The following is an 18,693-nucleotide window of genomic DNA, read 5'->3' as shown; positions in this document are numbered from 1 at the left end:
GGTTATGTTCCAGTAAACAACGGGCGCATTGTCTTAAAATGGTTTTACCAATCTGGGACCGAAAGACACAAAATCCTCCCGCAAACACTGTATTCTTCCTAAGCATCATTGTAATGAGAAATTATGTAACCGAAACCATAAACATCTCTTTCATTGCGTGTATAATTGCTAGTACATGAGAAAGCATTCACCAATTCACGGAAGGAATCGAAGCATTGGACATTAAGAGTCAATAAAAATTTCAGGTTAGCAGTGGTATACATGATATAAATCAGCAAACAATCGAGACATACGGGAGGACAAGCAGAAGTGTGCTATATGGCAAAACGCACTTAGTTCTAAGTTTGCCCCCTCGTTCTTTATTACGTAAAACCACGGCAGTTTTATTTTGCAAACATGATATTCTTCTCCCTATTTGATGCACTTTTAGGGTAGTAGTTACATTTCACATGCATTTGAAGTCAACAAAACATTGCATTGTTTGCTATTATCATTTTCATCAAACCTCCCAGTATCACTCACCCTTTTTGTGAATGAATCGTATTGTCAAGGCAAAGCATCCAACAATGGGCGATGACGATCTGTGTCCCTGGTTGGTTTGTACAGTTTGGGTCTGTCCTTTTCTGTGTTCAATTATTCACTTGGTCACTTGATCCTGTTACAGCATTTGTTTACTCATATTAACCCTTTATTTAGTTGCGTACTATGAATTTTAATTCAATCAAATATATCTTACGGATTTAAAACCAACTTTGAATAACTGGTTATATGCGTGAGTTGTGTATGCTAAAATGCATAAAACGATTGAAGTATAAATGCATCTGTAGTTCTTAAGGAGAAAATGTTAAATATTAAAATGAAGAGCTATCTATTTCTTGCATCAAAACAAAATGAAAATGACGCTGTTATCAATTGAAATATACACATTGAATAGTCCTAGCTCGAAAGCAGGACAAATATTGTTGATTTCAAAGAGCAATGGCTGAATGGGCATCAATGAAATAGACAGACCTATGTCACAATGCTGTTTGACACAACTATCATTTAATATTTATTCATTTGATGAGATATCGGCGCGTCTGATTGGTCGAAAAATTTCTTTGATACCTGCATCAATAAAATTTTCGCCGGATCTACTTTTCTTAACTGTTCTGATCTAACACTATTTATAGAACGGGAATTTCCAAGATAAACACTATCAACAAAATGTAAAGTTGTGTCTGTTTTATTGTCAGCAAACAAAATGCAACCTTGTGAATATAAAAAAATGAAAGTTTAACCTTCAAAAATAAACAAAACACATTATTTGATTCACGAAATAGAGAATTGAGCGTCTTCTCACGATTTCGTCTGCTTGAGATCAATCAACATTTACAGCGAGGCTGGCTGTTCCTTTTCCAGGAATATTATAACGAACATATAGGCCTATAAACTTTCACGGTAACACTGCTGTTCAAATTTGGTAACGATGATTTTTGAATTTACACACGTACATCATCTGTCATCAGAATAAGCGTCGTAAAGAAAAGCTATGAGTAATGCATCAACTCCTTCGGCGCATTGCAAGCGGCAGAAATACCATTTAAGTACATCACTGGCTATCTAGTTACCACAACGTTTACAAAAGTCGCGTATACATACTATTCTCTGTCGACATATCAGCTATTTTCATCCACGATCGCCTTTCCTTGGATGGTTATGTCCAGTTGCATATTCCAGCGATCTCACATGAAAACTAGTTTTATTACGAGTTTTTCTGCACAGTGAATAATATCACAAGCTATCGCATGTATTTTCCTTTCGTTTTCAATTCAGCCGGTTCAGATTTTAACTCACTATTTGTGTTTAATCCTTTAATTCAGCTCAATAGCTCTGCATCTGAAGGCGCATCCATTTTGAATATTGTTGCTGTTGTTGTTTTGTATTCATACGCGCCGCTTCATTTACATTATTTACATTTTTGATCAATGACACTTCACATTTTTTTATTTGAAAATATTTTATTAAATGATAAGAAATGAATATAATAATTTTTCTATTGATCGACGTATCAAAGAAAAAATTGACCGGAAAACTTTTTCATCAATGCGCTACGCGCATTGATGAAGTTTTCCGGTCAATTTTTTCTTTGATACTTCGATCAATAGAAAAATTATTATCTTCATTTCTTAAATCCAAAGTCCAAGCTCTTGATAAAATATATATATAGGTGCACAAACAAATATGCACTGTCAAAAAATGTGCATTGTAACTTTTACAATCTAAATACAGTAAAACTCGGTTATAGCGAATTCCTAGGGTCCAATGAAATTACTCCGTTATATCCGTAATTCGTTATATTCGTATAGCGAATTCGTAATATTATCTATAGCGAATTCACTATATACATGTTTTCTTTCACCAGACTAAATTTCGCTAAATGAGGCTTAAAATAAAAATTCATTACTCTGATACCTTTAATAATCGAATTATGAATTGAAAAAATTCTATGAAAATAAATTCTTTCAAACTATTTTATTAATTGGTAGTGCTTACTTTTTTAAACTATAAAGAAATTCGTTATCAATGTGTTAAATTTCGTTATATTTCATCTCTACGGGACTCAAAATCAGTTCGCTATATCCATAAATTCGTTATATCAGAATTCGTTATAACCGTAAAATTTTGCAAAGAGTTGTTAAGATTTTTACCGGGGATTCCAAAAAAGTTCGCTACATCCGAAAATTCGCTATATCCGTGTTCGTACTAAACGAGTTTTACTGTACAGTAGATTGACACTTTTATGGACTGTTTTTTTACAATCTAAATACAGTTGACTGACACTTTTACTTTTATGGACTGTTTTTCCAAGTGCATTTAGCAAATTACTAATATTCAGTATTGAGATAGTTCTTCGACATTTACTTAATGTAAACAGATAGCCATGCTATGACCTTGAATTGCTAGTATTACACATTGGTCACTATGATACTTATGTATACCTAGATTCTGCGCAATGAATTGTGGTAATGATAACTAACAGAATGAACTCTGGGACTCTTGTAGCACTGCGTAGTATTCCTAAATGATGTTATGAAACCAGGTGCATAATACGGGCATAATAATATCCAAATTGAGAGTTTATAAATAAGTGTCATATTTGGCGATTCTGTGTCTGCGACGATAGCTCTGGTACTCTATATTGAGTCATGGATTGTATATTCTATATATTAACCTTTGTAACCTTTTATGCCATGTATTAATAAATGTATTATGAGTAAGTGATGCCTCATACCTATGTGGGGGACTCCGAGACTCAGGACTCGGAGACTCAAATCCTGCATCCGTACTCTTTGATAAGCAGTTTTGAGAGTTTTGTTACTTTATTTAGAAATAAAATATTAATCTGAAATATGAACACTAAATGTTCACTCATGATCGTCGTAGATGGGCCGAACTAGTCAGAACTGTCCATCATAAGTAAAATGTTATATATACTCCTGTAAAATGATGTTTAGCAGATTCTTTGATTTGGGCTGTTTTTAGTTGATGTCATTTTAACTGTACGATCACGCTTATTAATTAACTATTGGTGAAAGAAGTACTGGACTTCGTGGTTACTGAGCTTGAGTCACATCTCCAGGAGATAACTAAAGTTTGAAGGCTTATATTATTCTTCCTCCATCATTATGTGCCATAATCAGGCATGAAACAAGATATGAAGCCGTACTATAGAGTTTTTAGTACTTGAAGGTAGTCTGGGTGGGCTTCAAATTTGCTACTCACAACGAGATGCTGATTACTTAAAACCATTCTAACAAGACCTTGGACTTTCAGTAGGGCGTAGCTTTCTATTTCGTGCGTCAAAAAAGTCAAAAATGACGCTGTTTCTATGCACCGATTGCGTAGTCTTAGCTCAAAAGCCAGACAAATCTTGCTTATTTCAAAGAGCCATAGCTGAGTGGCCAGCAATGAAATAGAGAGACCTACGTCACAGTGTTGTTTGACACAACTACCCAAAGTCCAAGCTCTTGTTAAAATGGTTCTATCTCGAGTGTAGTTCATATACTTCTATCACTGATGTTGTTCGCTTTATCAAAAAGCAATAAACCATCAAAACTAATGAAATACACTAAAACGTATATAATTATATAAAGTTCAATTACAAAATTAATATATTCAAAGGAAAAGAAGTTCCTGATTTTATACTCTCATAACCTGTATTGTAAATTTGTATTGTAATACATGTTTACTGTATACTGTATACATTGTATATACATATACCTGATTTTATACTCTCATTACCTGCATTGAAATGTAATACATGATTACTATATATAGTTTTGATATTGAAATAGAGCAATCTTGTTTTATTTACTTGTTCAATCATATATACATGTATGTGAATGCAATCCAGAATTAGGAACCAGGTTAGCTTCAGATATTAGTTTGTACGTGATTGACAACAGTTTAATAGGCAACAAGCACAAGTTATTGATTTCCGGAAAAAAGGGGGAATTCATAGCAGCCAAAATCTTCAAGATTAATGTCATACACAAGATTGATTACTGTTATATAGCAATGAAAATACGACTGTCTTTTACGATTATGTATAACAGGACACATAAATCGGACAAGACCGGGGAAGAATATACACAGTTGCTTCTTATCGTGCAGCAGGATTTGTCAATGGTGATGTCAGAATTATAGCAATTATTGATGTTTGTCTATGTACATAGCTGTGTACAAATACATTGTTATCGCGAGAAGAACTTTGCAAAAACAAAAGCATTATAAACTCTGGTGTTAACCAGGCCGTAAAAAACCCCCAGAAAGTAGTCCCTAGACAGAGATTATTACATCCATTGCGAAGCATAAGCAATACTTTGAAAATGAAGATAAAACAGAACACAAATGTTATCTTAATGGTGGCATGTTTGTAAACGGGAATTGATTCGCTGATACACAAGTCAACAAGTTTTATTTCTATTAACTACTAATTATAAGTCTTCTTCACAGAGAATTTGTAATAATCTATGGTGTAAGATGTAAGGTCAGGGTTCTCAGTTTTTTCAATTATTTATTAAAACATATAACTAAGAATCAAATTTATCATGGTAAAAAGCTGCGGTTGAGTTAATCAGAATTGAAATCTTTATTTCTAAGAGGAAATCAAATAAATAATATTGTGTATAAGCGGGCAGGTTTGTTTGACCTCCAAGTGTAGGTGCATCTCTAAAGCGTACAAGTTCATTATTGTAATAACTATAAAGATACAATCTTTCAGACGCTTGCATCTGTGATAATAACGAACCATGATTTAAGCAAGGAAAGTCTACGTTTTAACCATCTTTCTTTGAACCCCACTTTCTACCAACATGCCCCCCCCCCCCTAAAAAAAAACCCAGAATGTGACCAGTGGACGTTGACACTTAAGATGCGTTTAACACTGCCTTATATGTTCATGAACGCATTTTTATCATTTTGTTTGTGTCAGTTGTTACCAGTTAAAGTCAGTGGTGCATACGTTTATCCATAAAGACGAATAGGGCCACATAAAAAAATATTATCTCGTTATTACGAGAAAAAGATATCGTAATTACGAGAAAAGATCGTAAGAGGTAATTAACTCGTTATAACGAGATCTTTCCTCGTAATAACGAGACAATTATCTCGTAATAACGAGATCTTTTCTCGTAATAACAAGATCTTTTCTCGTAAATACGAGATAATTAACTCGTAAATACGAGATAATTAACTCGTAATAACGAGATCTTTTCCTGTAAGAACGAGACCTTTTCTCGTAATTACGAGATAAAAATATTTTCTGTGGACCTATTCGTCTATCGTACGTATATGATGCTGATGAACGTCATAAAAAAAAATGTATTATACAATGTGAACTTACTGTACATGTAATTGTATTTTACGCATCCTTCAGATTTCAATCACTAAATTTTGATTTAAGAGAAACATTATTAGAATAATTATATTTGGCAACTCTTTGATCAGAAATCTATCATCTACCAGCGGAAATGTTATTCTATGATGTCGGTAGAGGATGCTTACTCCTCTTAGGCACCTGATCCCACCGTTTTCTTTTTAGAAGTTCGTGTTGCTCTGCTCTGAATTTGTATTTCGCTTTGTGGATTTTTGAGATGGTTGACAGTTTGTTAATGTCATTATTCACTTATCATACTCCAGCTCTCTCATTTCTTCGCATTAAATGAAAATCACACGGGAAGTAGATATACTCAGAAGATCAATAATTAAGACATTTCAATATTGCTTTGTATGATTAATCTTTCTCTGATTTCTTTTCTTGTCAAACGATAGTAAAACTGTAGCATTAAATACACGTGTACAAAGATACGTTAAATTGTCGTAACTGAGAGTGTTCGATGCACATCTTTTCAACAACGGGTATATTGACTGTTCTTTAGACGGTAGTCACTTCTTTTACAACTATGTCCCCAGCATCTCGTTATACCCGGAGGCCACTGTATATGGGTATAGTCCACTAGTGCATTTTTTATAGGCGGTAATGTTAACATTAGGGTTCCTCTTTACTTACATGTGTCAAGCATTCTGATTTAAAATGTCCCAATAAATGTATATACACTCTGCAACGATAGGAACTATTTTGCTTAAAGGTACTACTTGAAGGGATATACTCACACGCTGTACTTTGTAGTTTCATTGAAGGTAAATATGTGCTACTTTCTGTGACGGAAGTTTGGGGCGACTTTTATTATTGATTCATGTTCTAATGATAAAACAATTACTGCAATACTTTAAATTTTCAGAGCATCTGTTAGTTGAGATCTAGAACATCTGCTTTTTTGTGTTGTTGATATTTAGGCAAGTGCTAGAAATGTCAGTCGCTACTTTTATGGGCTGCTAAATCATTAGACTACTTTTTGCAATCTGTATTTCTATCGAAGGTATCATCTCATCTAGTATACCTTTAACAGACAAAAGCAGACATTGAAGGAAGCATTTTAATGATCAACATACCAGTATATGTTTATCTTACCCCAGATCAGTTATAGAAGGAGATGTTTAATGAACACCCCTGTGTCAAAGAAGAATAAAGGAGTGACTGAAAACCATATCACTCGCCTATAATGATAAAAGACACATGAAAGAGACTATTGATCACTAGTAATGCTACTAATAACAAGTCAATGGTATCTGTAGTTCAAGTATTCGAAAGCACAACGCATTAAAGAACGTTGTAAGTACATGTATACTGTCAAATTGACTATATTTATATTTTCCAGTGTCTTTGCTTGTGATAAGACTCCGTACCGTCCAATAAATTCAAATGACGTATAACTGGGGCGCAAGGCTGCAAGCGGGGTTTGCCTATCTATATTCAATTATTTAATCGTACAATTGCTGAAAATTATATTGAATTTAAGTATTAATAAGGAATCATTCTTTGAATATTATGAGGTGATAATTTCGGTCGAGCTTTATTGGATTTGATCACGCCCCCGACCATTATTACCACCTCATAATACTGAAAATATGATTCTTTATTCCTCAAATAGATGAATAAAAAATCAACTTTCAAATTTTGTTTTCTTGTTTCTTTTTTTTTTTTTTTTTTTTTTTTTTGCAGGATTTCGCCCAATCACGGTCTTATATATTTGCAAAGATTTCTATATAATTGATATGAGGTATTCATCAATATTATCATAATAAGCGAAATAAGCGTCTCTAATTACTTCACTTAATCACTAGTACTGATTTATGAATTGTAAAAAGTATAACCAGTGTTCCTTTACACTTATGATGCATTTTTAAAAATAGTTTTATTCGTAAACAATAAACATGAACCGACAAGACGTGCCCTGATTTGGTTTTTTACTGCTGTTAGATGGCTGGATACATCATACAATGTCGCATACACAGCTGTGGTTGTGTCGATCCCGCGCATGCTATATGATCCGCTTGTATCATCAGGTTGGAGAGCCAAAACGCCTCCTCTCTCGGATTTCCTGGTAACCTTTGCACTTATGTGAACAGATTTTTCAATTGTATGTATGTAAAACTGATACGCTGTATGGATTTTTCAAACAACATGGTAATATTGATATCAAGAATAGAATAACCATGTTTTCCAGTTAATGTGGATTTTTTTAAAAACACGGCTACAGAAGCTAAAGAACTTTTAACACCTAGAGGTCTATGCTGATTGGATTTGTCTGTCATGTTTAATTTTTTGACCCGGCTAAAAAATTTCCCCATATTTTCATCATTGATATTTTGAGTGCTTAATAATATGTCTACAAAAACCAATATATGACAAATACAAGAAATATGACGATTAGATTTCGATGCGAAATTAGGAAAATCATATCTACACTTCTTAAGATTCTAAAAGAGACAAAATACATGTTAGTTTAGGTTTATTAAACGTTTTTCACCTTATACCACCTCATTTGGAAACAAAGTCATTATTAGTTCACTCAAACTGTACTTATGTTTATATATGTATTTAGATTTTAAAACAGTTTAAAATTTAGTCATTTTTATCGGAGATAACAAGTTAAAGCGATTTAAAGACTTTTTAATCCGGTTGTCCGTGCCCTGTTTGTTTACTTCGGTCATTAAGGTCTGTGCACGGCGTATTGGGAGCCATCAAAAGTCGTGCTGACACATTTTGCTCTCAGGTGATAGAGAAATACCTAATGAACCAGCTGAGTATATATGCAAGACTTTACAATTTGTATAATTTTAAAAAAAAATAGTGATGGATAAAGACATGTACTTCTGGACTTACTGAAAAAAAAAAATTGATCAAGACACATCCAAAAATTTCAATGAATAATCAAACATTGCCATTATAATATAAGTTGTTTGCTTAACAAATTGGTCGCCAATGGGTTTTTTTTAATTAAGTCCGGTACTCCGATACTTGAGCCCTGGCGCCATTTATATATTTGTCCTGAAAGTGACAGAAAAAGCCCCCACTTGAAATCTTCCTTCGTCCGAAATATTTCCGCGGCCGGGTGAATGATAAAATCCCAATCAATCTTGCCTACGGAATCTGTGGAATTGCGGTGATTGCTCCCATGTTTCTGTAATAAAACAATGGAATCTGTGTGATTTACAGCATATCTCTGTCTGGTCCAATAACACATCGAATACACTTACTAATGAGAGAGGGGCAAATTAACCGGACCAGCGTCAGAGAATTAATCAGGAAGCATCGATTGATTTCCTATTGCTTAGTGGCCTGGTTTGCTAACTTATGGGTATATGCTACACTTGGTCTAATCAAAAGAAAATGTCTCGTTGCAATTGGCTGAAGGGAAATAACCCTACCTACGTGATGCGACCCACTCATTGAATGTAAAGATCACAAGTCAAGGGGGATTTTTTTTTCTTCTCTCGTCTCTTGGATTATATACATGTCTTTATATGATTTGAGTGTTTGATTTATTACAGTAATCTTTTTTAAGTAGCTTCTTTCTTTGTTGAAATGCAAATAAAAATCCTATTCGAAAATTTCATCATTGTAAATATTTCGTACAGATAGATAGTTGTTCACTTTTGAACGAAGTAACAATTACTGGCGGAAAAAAATAACACACATTGAAAGCTTTGAGTAAGTCTATTTAATATTTTTTGTAAAAGAGCTAGATGAAATGTTTGTACAGTTATAAAATATCACATCTTCTTATTCAAAACATGGCCCTGTAATCTCTTTACTATAACAAAAGGGTGTTGAAACTTTAACAATGAGACTGTTGGTAAAACTTATGGCGCTACCAAGTTTTGAGTTTTGATAATAGATTACGTTAGACATTTTAACACGAAAGATTATCTTCAATATTTGTACCAATTTGAACAAACATATTACAAGATCACATCAACACCATTGAGTTTTGATGGGAATCTTTCCCGCCTGGGGGGTAATTTTTTATGGCCGTCCTTTTCTGATGTGTTTATTAGCCTCTGCTCAATAAGTTTATCCCACAGCTACGAGTAAATCAATATTAAAGGTGAGTTTTATTCTTTTCTGTACAAAATTTATGGTTTTTTATTTAATATGCAAACTTATTATTTATCGAATTTCAGTTTTTACAGGGCAGGATTTTAAAAATACAATCGCCGATAACTGTTTTACAATGTACATTTCTGACATTGACAATATAAATCGTTATCACTTTGAAAGATGTCCACATAACCCTTGACAAGTACAGATTGAGTTTAATAATTTGTTGATGAAAAACTTCACCGATTAAGTGCTTAGTACTTATAATCGAAATTGATTATTTCCAACGAGAACGCAGATTTTAATTGAATTTACTTCAAAATATGCTTAAGATAAACAAATCTAGAGTGTGGCCACAGAATTTTAAACAAAAATCTCCTTCATTTTCATTCCAGTTGATAGCAGCAAATATGGAAAAGCCAATTTTAAGCATCGAGAAAATTATTTGATCAATCAAAATACCTGGCGGAGTTATTCTTTAACGTGGATTAACTCAATAATTCACAACGAATCACCAGGTCTGGGTAAGAATTCTTATTATTTGCTCTACCATTTTTTTTAAAAATGAACATTTTTGTTCTGATTTTTTTCTTTGTAAGATTAACTATGTTTTATTATGTTTGATTTTTGTATATAAACTTCCTGTTAAAAAGTTAGATTTTGAAATTTTTTAAATGATTTTTGCACATATGACGAATACAAAGAATTGTGTAAGATTATTGTCTCTCATGACTTAGCCTACAATTTCGACAGTTTTGGTCAGTGTTGTCAAACAATCACTCTATCGAGATATTTGTCCATATCTAAAACCTTTATATATACAAATAGACATAGTGTCACCCATGCTTTTAATTGAATACCCCATCTGGCCTCTTATATTACCTCAGTAAGTGATATCAAATAATATTCGACACTAAATCAGAATTAACGAGGATTATTAAAAGTACATGTAGGCCTATGTAATGCATTATGATGTATTATGTTAAGGTACGAAATATTAAACTAACTTATCTACTTTGAAGTAAACTAGACGATTGCTTTTTAAGTAGGTACGTGTACATGTACCTTAAAGCCGATGTGTACATAACGTGGTTTTAACAGTTGATTGTCATTTTAAAAACATAACTATACACTCCCTCTATTATTACACAGAAGAATATTGTTACCATGTTCTAAACATTTTGGAGCGCGACTTTTTGTGCATGTGTTCTTTTGAAATTAATTTTCAATGGCATTGTACAGTAGAAGAATTTTTATCGGTCATTTAAATGCGAATATGAAAAGTGATACATGAACGGGCAATTAAGTATGACAAAAGAAGAATATACGGAAGGGAAATTTCTTTCCATGCTGATAGAATAAACGATAGGGAAAACAAAGAAATTTTAAAAATAACTGTTGGGGTCTCAGCCATTTTATATTAGTGCGTTGCTAAAGTATTAAGTAAAGTGCAAAATACCTGTATATTTTATTCAATGTCCGAGGAATATGGGATGATGGGGTTAACAATAATATATTGAGGACATTATTAATTAAAATTAAGGTAAGAAAAATAATGAGGATTTGCAGTTTGATTATATAAATACATGAAAGTAATACCCCGCCTTTGAATTAAACCCGAAAGCCAATTTGGAAATCAAGTTACGCTTACATTCTTGTGTATTGTAATTCTTGCACAGTGGTATTTTAACTCTATCATAAATTCTTCAGAAGGTACGTGTTAAAGTCACCGATAAACTAAACACAATACCATCTTAACCATTCTGGTCTCCATACATGTACAAATTCACGAAAACTACCTTTTTTTGAAAAGAGGGTTTAATTGAGGTTAGGAAAATGTACGAACAGTTCCCAATTGATTCGTTCCTACTCTATCTGTGTGAGATGTTGCAAATATTATGAGATACAAAACCGCTTTATTTTTCTCCAGACTTTGTATCAAAATCACAAAGCAAGGGCTCAAAACGATTGCAACATTTATTCCTCCGGGTATATTGCAATTCTGTTTAGAATGAGCAAAGAGAAGAGCAATTTATATGATAGGGAACGTTTGCAGAGATTACACAAATCTTTTATTCTGTGTTGTTCAAGTATATGAAAGAAAACAGTGATCCAAAGCTTACTCTGATTTCGAAGCTATTCATGGCAGAGTTGGGTTTTTTTAAATCGCTAAAATTGCATTTTGATATCTGCAATATTTTGATTTACAATAAGATGTCAATCAAATGGACAGATCTACATTGTAGACTTCTCTAATTACACTTCGTGTGTATCCCAGCAATAGTTGCTTTTTCAGTTTGTACTCTTGAAAATATCTTTTTATAACTGCCTGTCAATTTTATACCTGGCATGTCAGACTTAAATCCTAGCCGTGTATAGAGACCGAAGCGGATCGATTTCACCTAATTCCTGAGTATGGGTACTTCTTTGTCTCTTAAACCTGATGTAATGAGGCAGTGTGTAATTAAGAATTAGCAAGCCCCTCGAGATGTTGACCAAACTCCAATCTCACAATGGCGCATTTTCAGATTTCGCAGCAGTGGAGGAAATGTGAAATATTGTTCAATAGACACAAGTATTGATAACTATCTCGCATGATTGGAGGCCATAGTTTGCTCTCGGAAGCAAATGGAGCAAATATTGACATCTAGTAATAATTTACAGTAGTTACAGGAAATATCAATATACAAAGAAAATATGAATCAATTTAGTAGGGGTATCTACACGAACGAGATTTTTTTCTTCATCAAAATTAAACGGACATATCGATTGATTGAGGTAAACACACAAGAATTACATTTTTAATAAACATGTTGATGTGGACTCTTAAGGCGTAATCAAAATATTTTCCTGTTGATTCGGATTCTTGATTTGATCACTATCCAAAACAGACTGTCTATAATGTCCTCAATGGCACGTGATATCAAACCGGATGAGACACCCGATAATATTTAAATAATTGGTATCATTGTTGAGTCGGATGGCATGTCACACTCGGGTCATTGGTTAACTTTGGTGTTTATAGACCTATCTAGAATAGGGCACGGAAAAGATAAGAAAAATATGATTTAAGACAATATTATCCTTCGCCGTCGACTCGGGTGCATACCATATTTTGATCACGTCGGCTGTTTTATTATTGTTCTCGGAAGTGTATAAATATACGATTTTTGGTGTAAATCTTCAATTACAAGCGATTGGATGTGTTTGTTGTTCGCTGCATTCAAATGCATGCTACTATTTCTGTTTGAAAAAATTGTGAAACGAATTTGACTTTTTTTTTTTTTACAAGATATTCGATTATTTGGAAACGATCAATCAGTATCGACTGATTAGATTTTAGTTTGTTCAGAGAGATTTTAATTGGATTTTAACATAAAAGATAAGGGACAGAATTTTTCATTCACCACGATACTGGATTTTGTTGAGACATTCGAACTGTCGATAGCTTATTATAAATGATAACCTTCGGGATCCAGTTAAATCCATAGTGGACCAACTCATAGAGTTAAAAAACAGACATTTCATTGCTTTTCGCCACTACGCTGGTTTAACTTTTGCCTTCCGATGTTAGGGAAGCCGACCATTTCGAAACCATTTGAACTTTGAAGAAAGAAAATACGTTAACATTTGAACGTAGTGAAGGAATTTCCTATTTTTTGGAGATTGGAATAAGTCTTTAAATATGTTAAAATTTGACTTACCAGGGAATCTTCGACAGAACACTCGTATTTTGTCGTCTATGCGATGGGATGAAGTGGTGAACCTGCTCGCAGCTAGATACAAAGAAAAAGAGGTAAAACCATTTATTTGTTTTGACATTTATTTTCAGCATGGGATTCTCGTCTGTTCCTTTGGACCTCGTAAAAATCAGGAAAAACCAACGCAGACTAAAAGGTTTGCTTTCCAATCCAGAAAATCCGAATGATCACTTGAATCTTCAACACTACCCTGTGAGTATTGGTCAACTAAACAGTTATGCCTTGGGAAGCAGTAATAAAATCAAGGGAAGAAAGTAGTTGTGGAAATTGTATATCCGTCAGAAGGATCTTATTAACATGATTCTTCATCCTCTACTTAATCGAATATACGAAAACAAACACATGAAAAACTGTATGATGGATATTTACTTATATAATGTATAAAAGATCTTAAAAAAAAACCAAACACTTTTATCAATTCATAAATACTTTTAATGATATTGAAAAAAGGAGATACATTTATTTTATTATTTTGTTAAAAGCATTTTTTTAAATTAAAATCCTTATTGACCTGAAATGCACGAGAGACAATAAATTTTAGGCTTATTTTTTTTAAATATTGAAGTCAATTGAATCTTTCCGAACAAAACAAACTAAACTAAAAATAATTATGCTCCTTTGCGAGTAAACCTTTTTTTTCATGTGCGTGTCGAAGAGTAGCTAAATTTTAAATACGTTGGACATTAAATGGACATTAAGTGGAATTTTCCTTACGTGTAAATTAAACTATGGAAAGGGTCCAATACCAAATAGCAAACATTTCATTTCATCAATCGGTAATTAACGTCACCTAACAAACAATCGATAATTTAAAACTTAAATTCTCTTTTATTCATGCAGTAGTTAAGATTTTTAAAAAACCGGACTTGGCACATGTACATGTATTTAGAATATTTAACGTTAAAAGTTTTTAGAGAATCTTTTTTTTTATCATAGGTATATGAAGGTCCCAAACACACCCCCCCCCCCCCCTTCCTTACATGTGTGTAACTGAAATTTTCTAATCGTTTAAAAGACTCCATACTATCTTGATCCAAAGAAAGAGGACCAAATGTGTATAAACATATTTTTTCAGCTGATCTTTGACAGGCAAACAAGGTTCCCAGCTCTATCAATCAAAATGTGGATTGAAACATGCCTCTTATTGTATTGAATTCGTTGATCGTCTCTGTTGGACTTAGTTCCAGTGCAAGCCCCTTTGTCTAATGTTAAGCAATTCTGAAGGTTTTTTAAACAGATACATTTTGAGTTTGTTGTTGGTATCTCCTATCTGATTTGGGAGACTTTAATCCGGCGAACAATCCGATCGCCGACAATACCGTGTCCTTTATATTGTCACACAATGCCTGCCCTTCTCCACACCCTCATATTGAAGTTAGAATTTAATTTTTTTTTAAAAATAGGCTGTAATGATGTGAAGATGATAAGAAGTGTTACATACAAACACTGCCTTCCTCTATTATTCTTCTCCTAAGGGTTCCCCTAGGGGAAAACCTCATCTCTAGAACAGTTAGAGTAAACAATCCTACCCAAGTGAGCGCTTAAATGATGGAAAGTTAGGAGACTGCATTGTTTCTGATGGTGATAATTCTCCTCTGATCTATCTAGTCTACTTTAATATACATCTATAAATGGATCCTTAATGAACTCACCTTTAGTGTCCTTCCGATTCGTCGACAGTTGGCATTATTTTAGACCAGTCAAGCGACGGTTAGTGATTGAGTGTTAATATAGCTTTGTCATTAGCTGTTCATTAAGGTGCTGCTGTTGCCATTGGCCTTCAAATTGTTTTCCTAAGTATAGGGATCTTATACTGTTTGCTCGGATGTTAAGGTGTGTCAATCAAATGAGATTTTAGAAAAAAAGTAGTAGTGATTAGAAATGGTTATTGGAGAAAAAATTCATTTTAAGCCGCTGAAAAACGTTACAGTGCATGGATACGGTATACGACCTGAAAAACAAGTATGTTTTGGTGACAAGTTAAAATCATATTTTTTGAAAAAGATAGGCAAGCTTAGAGTTGTAAAGTTTTAATTCTTATTTTTTAGATTCGGAGAAAGCCTCTCCCAAATGGATTTTGTTATGTCTGCAGTCGTCTTGACCCAGAGGGAAAATATAAAACCCCTCATGGCTACCTCTTCAGCAAGGGATTTTTCTCTCAATGTGAGCACATGCCCAAAACACCATTTCCTACGGTCATCATTGACGACGGTAAAGGACCATCGCCGACCAACTCGGAACCGATACAACCCATGGGTGGACTCCGAGTCAAGATAACCCGTAGAGCCAGGTCGCCCCCGTCTAAGTATGGGAAGAAATATTTCGATAAGTCCGTGCTTGATGGCGTCCGTTACAACGATGACTTGTACGACAACTCCCGATACAGTGTCCCAGCAGCTTTCGAAAACGTGTCCGGTGAAAATGGAAAGAGGATTCCTGAAGTCGGGGAATTGTCGTGGATGGAAAGCGACAGTGCCTCAGATCACGAGGAAATTATTGTGAATTATATTGATGACTGGAACAAGGAAGACCAAACCCAGTATGACATTCAACCTTCACCAGACCGCGAGGTCTTATTGCCACCAATTGGTGGAAGTCAAAAATCGAAATCAGGGTTTAGCAAGTCCTCTGATTTAAGTATTCCGGAGCCAAAACATTCCGATAAATTGCCTTCGATACATGGGAGCATTGAACGCATTAATGCATCAAGAGAACGACTCGAGAAAAAATCGGGGAAAAGGAAATCTCGTAGATCTTCAGATTCCTCTCAAAAACTCGACGACGCCGACATGATATACCCGAGAGATGATGAACTTGGCCACATAAAGTATCACCATCGAGGTATGTACGACTCTGTTCCGAGTGGCGGATTCGATATTCCATCATCCCAGAGCAGACATAATACGAACAAATCGTTCACAGAGAATTCTTCTCTACGCGACCACGAGAAAAGTAAATCGAGATTAAGCTCTGATGATGTATCGCTCGGGATACCGGAGACGCCATCAATGATAATCGCCCGCATCAACAATTCTGATCATTGGTGTCAATGTGAAGATGTCGATATGTCCACGATTAGGTGCTCCGAGTGCCATATTGTTGGTGGCCATGAAAAGTGGTGTATTCACTCGAGGTCTTCATCCAAGCAAGGCATTTGTCCTGAATGTGGAAAACCTATCAAAAGAAAAAACATCCGGGGATCTAGTTATAAACACCAGAAATCAAGACGCGGTTCCAAAGCAAGCAAATCGGAAGAGTTAGATGACAAACGAGTTCGTTTTGACGACGAAAATGATAATGATGAACAGAGGCGCCTGGAGTTGATTAGAAAGACTGACGAGGATTATATGGCGGGAGTGGATGACATCTTGTACGATGAGCATAAGTATGGGCGAATGTGGACTCCAACGACGGAGGACGAAGAACAAGAAAAACCAAAACGGGTAGACCCCAACATTCACCGCGATGCCTATTTGCGCGCTCTCCTTGAGGTGAAAAACAAACAACTGAAGAAGATTTCAGAAGTGGACGAACACTTCTTCGCAAGCAGGATTTGTCGCCCCCATGTGTTTTCTTACTTTCGTCTTCGGCCGCAACAGGCCAAACACAATGCAATGAGTGAGCCAGTCAGCATTGGTCTGAAACCAGACACTTCTAGAGGTATTCCACCGAGGAAGGGTATGAAACACATTTTTGGAAAAGTTAAAGTTGACGATTTTTATCCAGGTGGAAAGAAAAATCAGAGTTTTAATATCTCCATGAAGAAAGAGGACAAACGCCAAACCATGCCAATACATAGTTTAAGCTACAGCAAATAGATATTAGGATATTTCTTTTCCTTCCGTAAGAATCATTAAAAGCTGTTGCAAATTGCAAATCATGATACATTGTAACTTAATCGACAAATGTAAATTATGAAGAGAAACAATAAAAATTAAACACAAAATTATTTAAATATCTTTAGTCAGCTTGGTTGTTTTTTAAGAGTATAATAAGTGTATTGTGAGTACAGGCTTATTGAAATATGAATATATGTCAACGATATACGATATCACTTTAACCGGAAAAAATATGCAGTACATGTAACAAAAATGTTTTAGCAAACTCGTTAAGAAAACTTTCACAAGAAAAGATTATCCAAATGCTAATGGATAAGTTATATGGTGTGGGGGGAGGGGGGGGGTGACAGAGTGATAATCTTAACGTCGTATAAACTTTATTCAATAAACTTTTATTTTCCCATATATTTAATTGTTATCATAAATTAATTTCCAGCGTTCATAAGGTAAAAACGATACTTTGAGCTGTGGTCGACGTCAACAGAGTCATCATTGATACGGAAAAGTGTTAATGAATTTATAAGATTACTCACTTACATTTCCAAATTATTGCAGAGATTGAAACAGGTGGTGAATAAATAGTATCCAAATTTGAGGACCATGATGGAAGACCGAAAAGATCAAGTTATAATAAATTCTTTAAATTTTGCACAACGCAGTTCTGTATCATGCAGACCATAACCATTACAAACAAGTTTGTAACCGTCTTTATCGTTTAACACAAGGAAATTCGAACCGATCGTCAATTATATCTAACATCAAGCGACCAATTAATCTCTTAACAAACCGCGCGAGGGCCTATATTTTTGTTAATTTTACTGTTTTGAAATCATTGAAAATAAAATGTACTTAATTTATTAATAAAATATTTGTTACACATGAATTTGATTATACTTTCAACAATTTATTTTTAAACAAAGTACATGTATGTGCATTACAATCGCGTGTTTTATTGGTATTGCATACATGTATTTTATTATGTAAGCTGTATTGGCTATTGCTTATACATCTTTAGTGGTTGAAATTTTTAAGGATGCCAGCAATATGAAAACTTAAGTTTATGGGTTTTTAAGGAATATGAGCAGCATTATCCATGCTGGGAATT

At 34.2% G+C, this 18,693-nt stretch overlaps 1 protein-coding gene across 6 annotated transcripts; it reads left to right on the top strand.

The window, feature by feature from the left end:
* Nucleotides 1–9,847: 9,847 nt before the first annotated feature.
* On the top strand, nt 9,848–17,708 carry LOC105331099 (uncharacterized). Of its 6 annotated transcripts, XM_011433145.4 has the most exons (4): nt 9,848–9,995; nt 10,384–10,512; nt 13,821–13,941; nt 15,798–17,708. In XM_011433145.4, exons 3-4 carry the CDS (start codon nt 13,822–13,824, stop codon nt 17,565–17,567), a joined length of 1,890 nt encoding a protein of 629 aa, XP_011431447.2. In that variant the 5' UTR covers nt 9,848–9,995; nt 10,384–10,512; nt 13,821; the 3' UTR covers nt 17,568–17,708. The 6 variants fall into 6 exon arrangements, with proteins under 6 accessions (XP_011431447.2, XP_011431448.2, XP_019924047.2 ...); XM_011433146.4 differs by lacking the exon at nt 10,384–10,512 and having other exon boundaries at nt 9,978–9,995; XM_020068488.3 differs by lacking the exons at nt 9,848–9,995; nt 10,384–10,512 and adding an exon at nt 11,425–11,531.
* Nucleotides 17,709–18,693: the final 985 nt, after the last annotated feature.

This window comes from Magallana gigas, chromosome 5 (assembly GCF_963853765.1).
Source record: "Magallana gigas chromosome 5, xbMagGiga1.1, whole genome shotgun sequence".
In the NCBI taxonomy this organism is placed as follows: Eukaryota; Metazoa; Mollusca; class Bivalvia; order Ostreida; family Ostreidae; genus Magallana; species Magallana gigas.
This window is presented reverse-complemented; position numbering and strand designations above follow the sequence as displayed.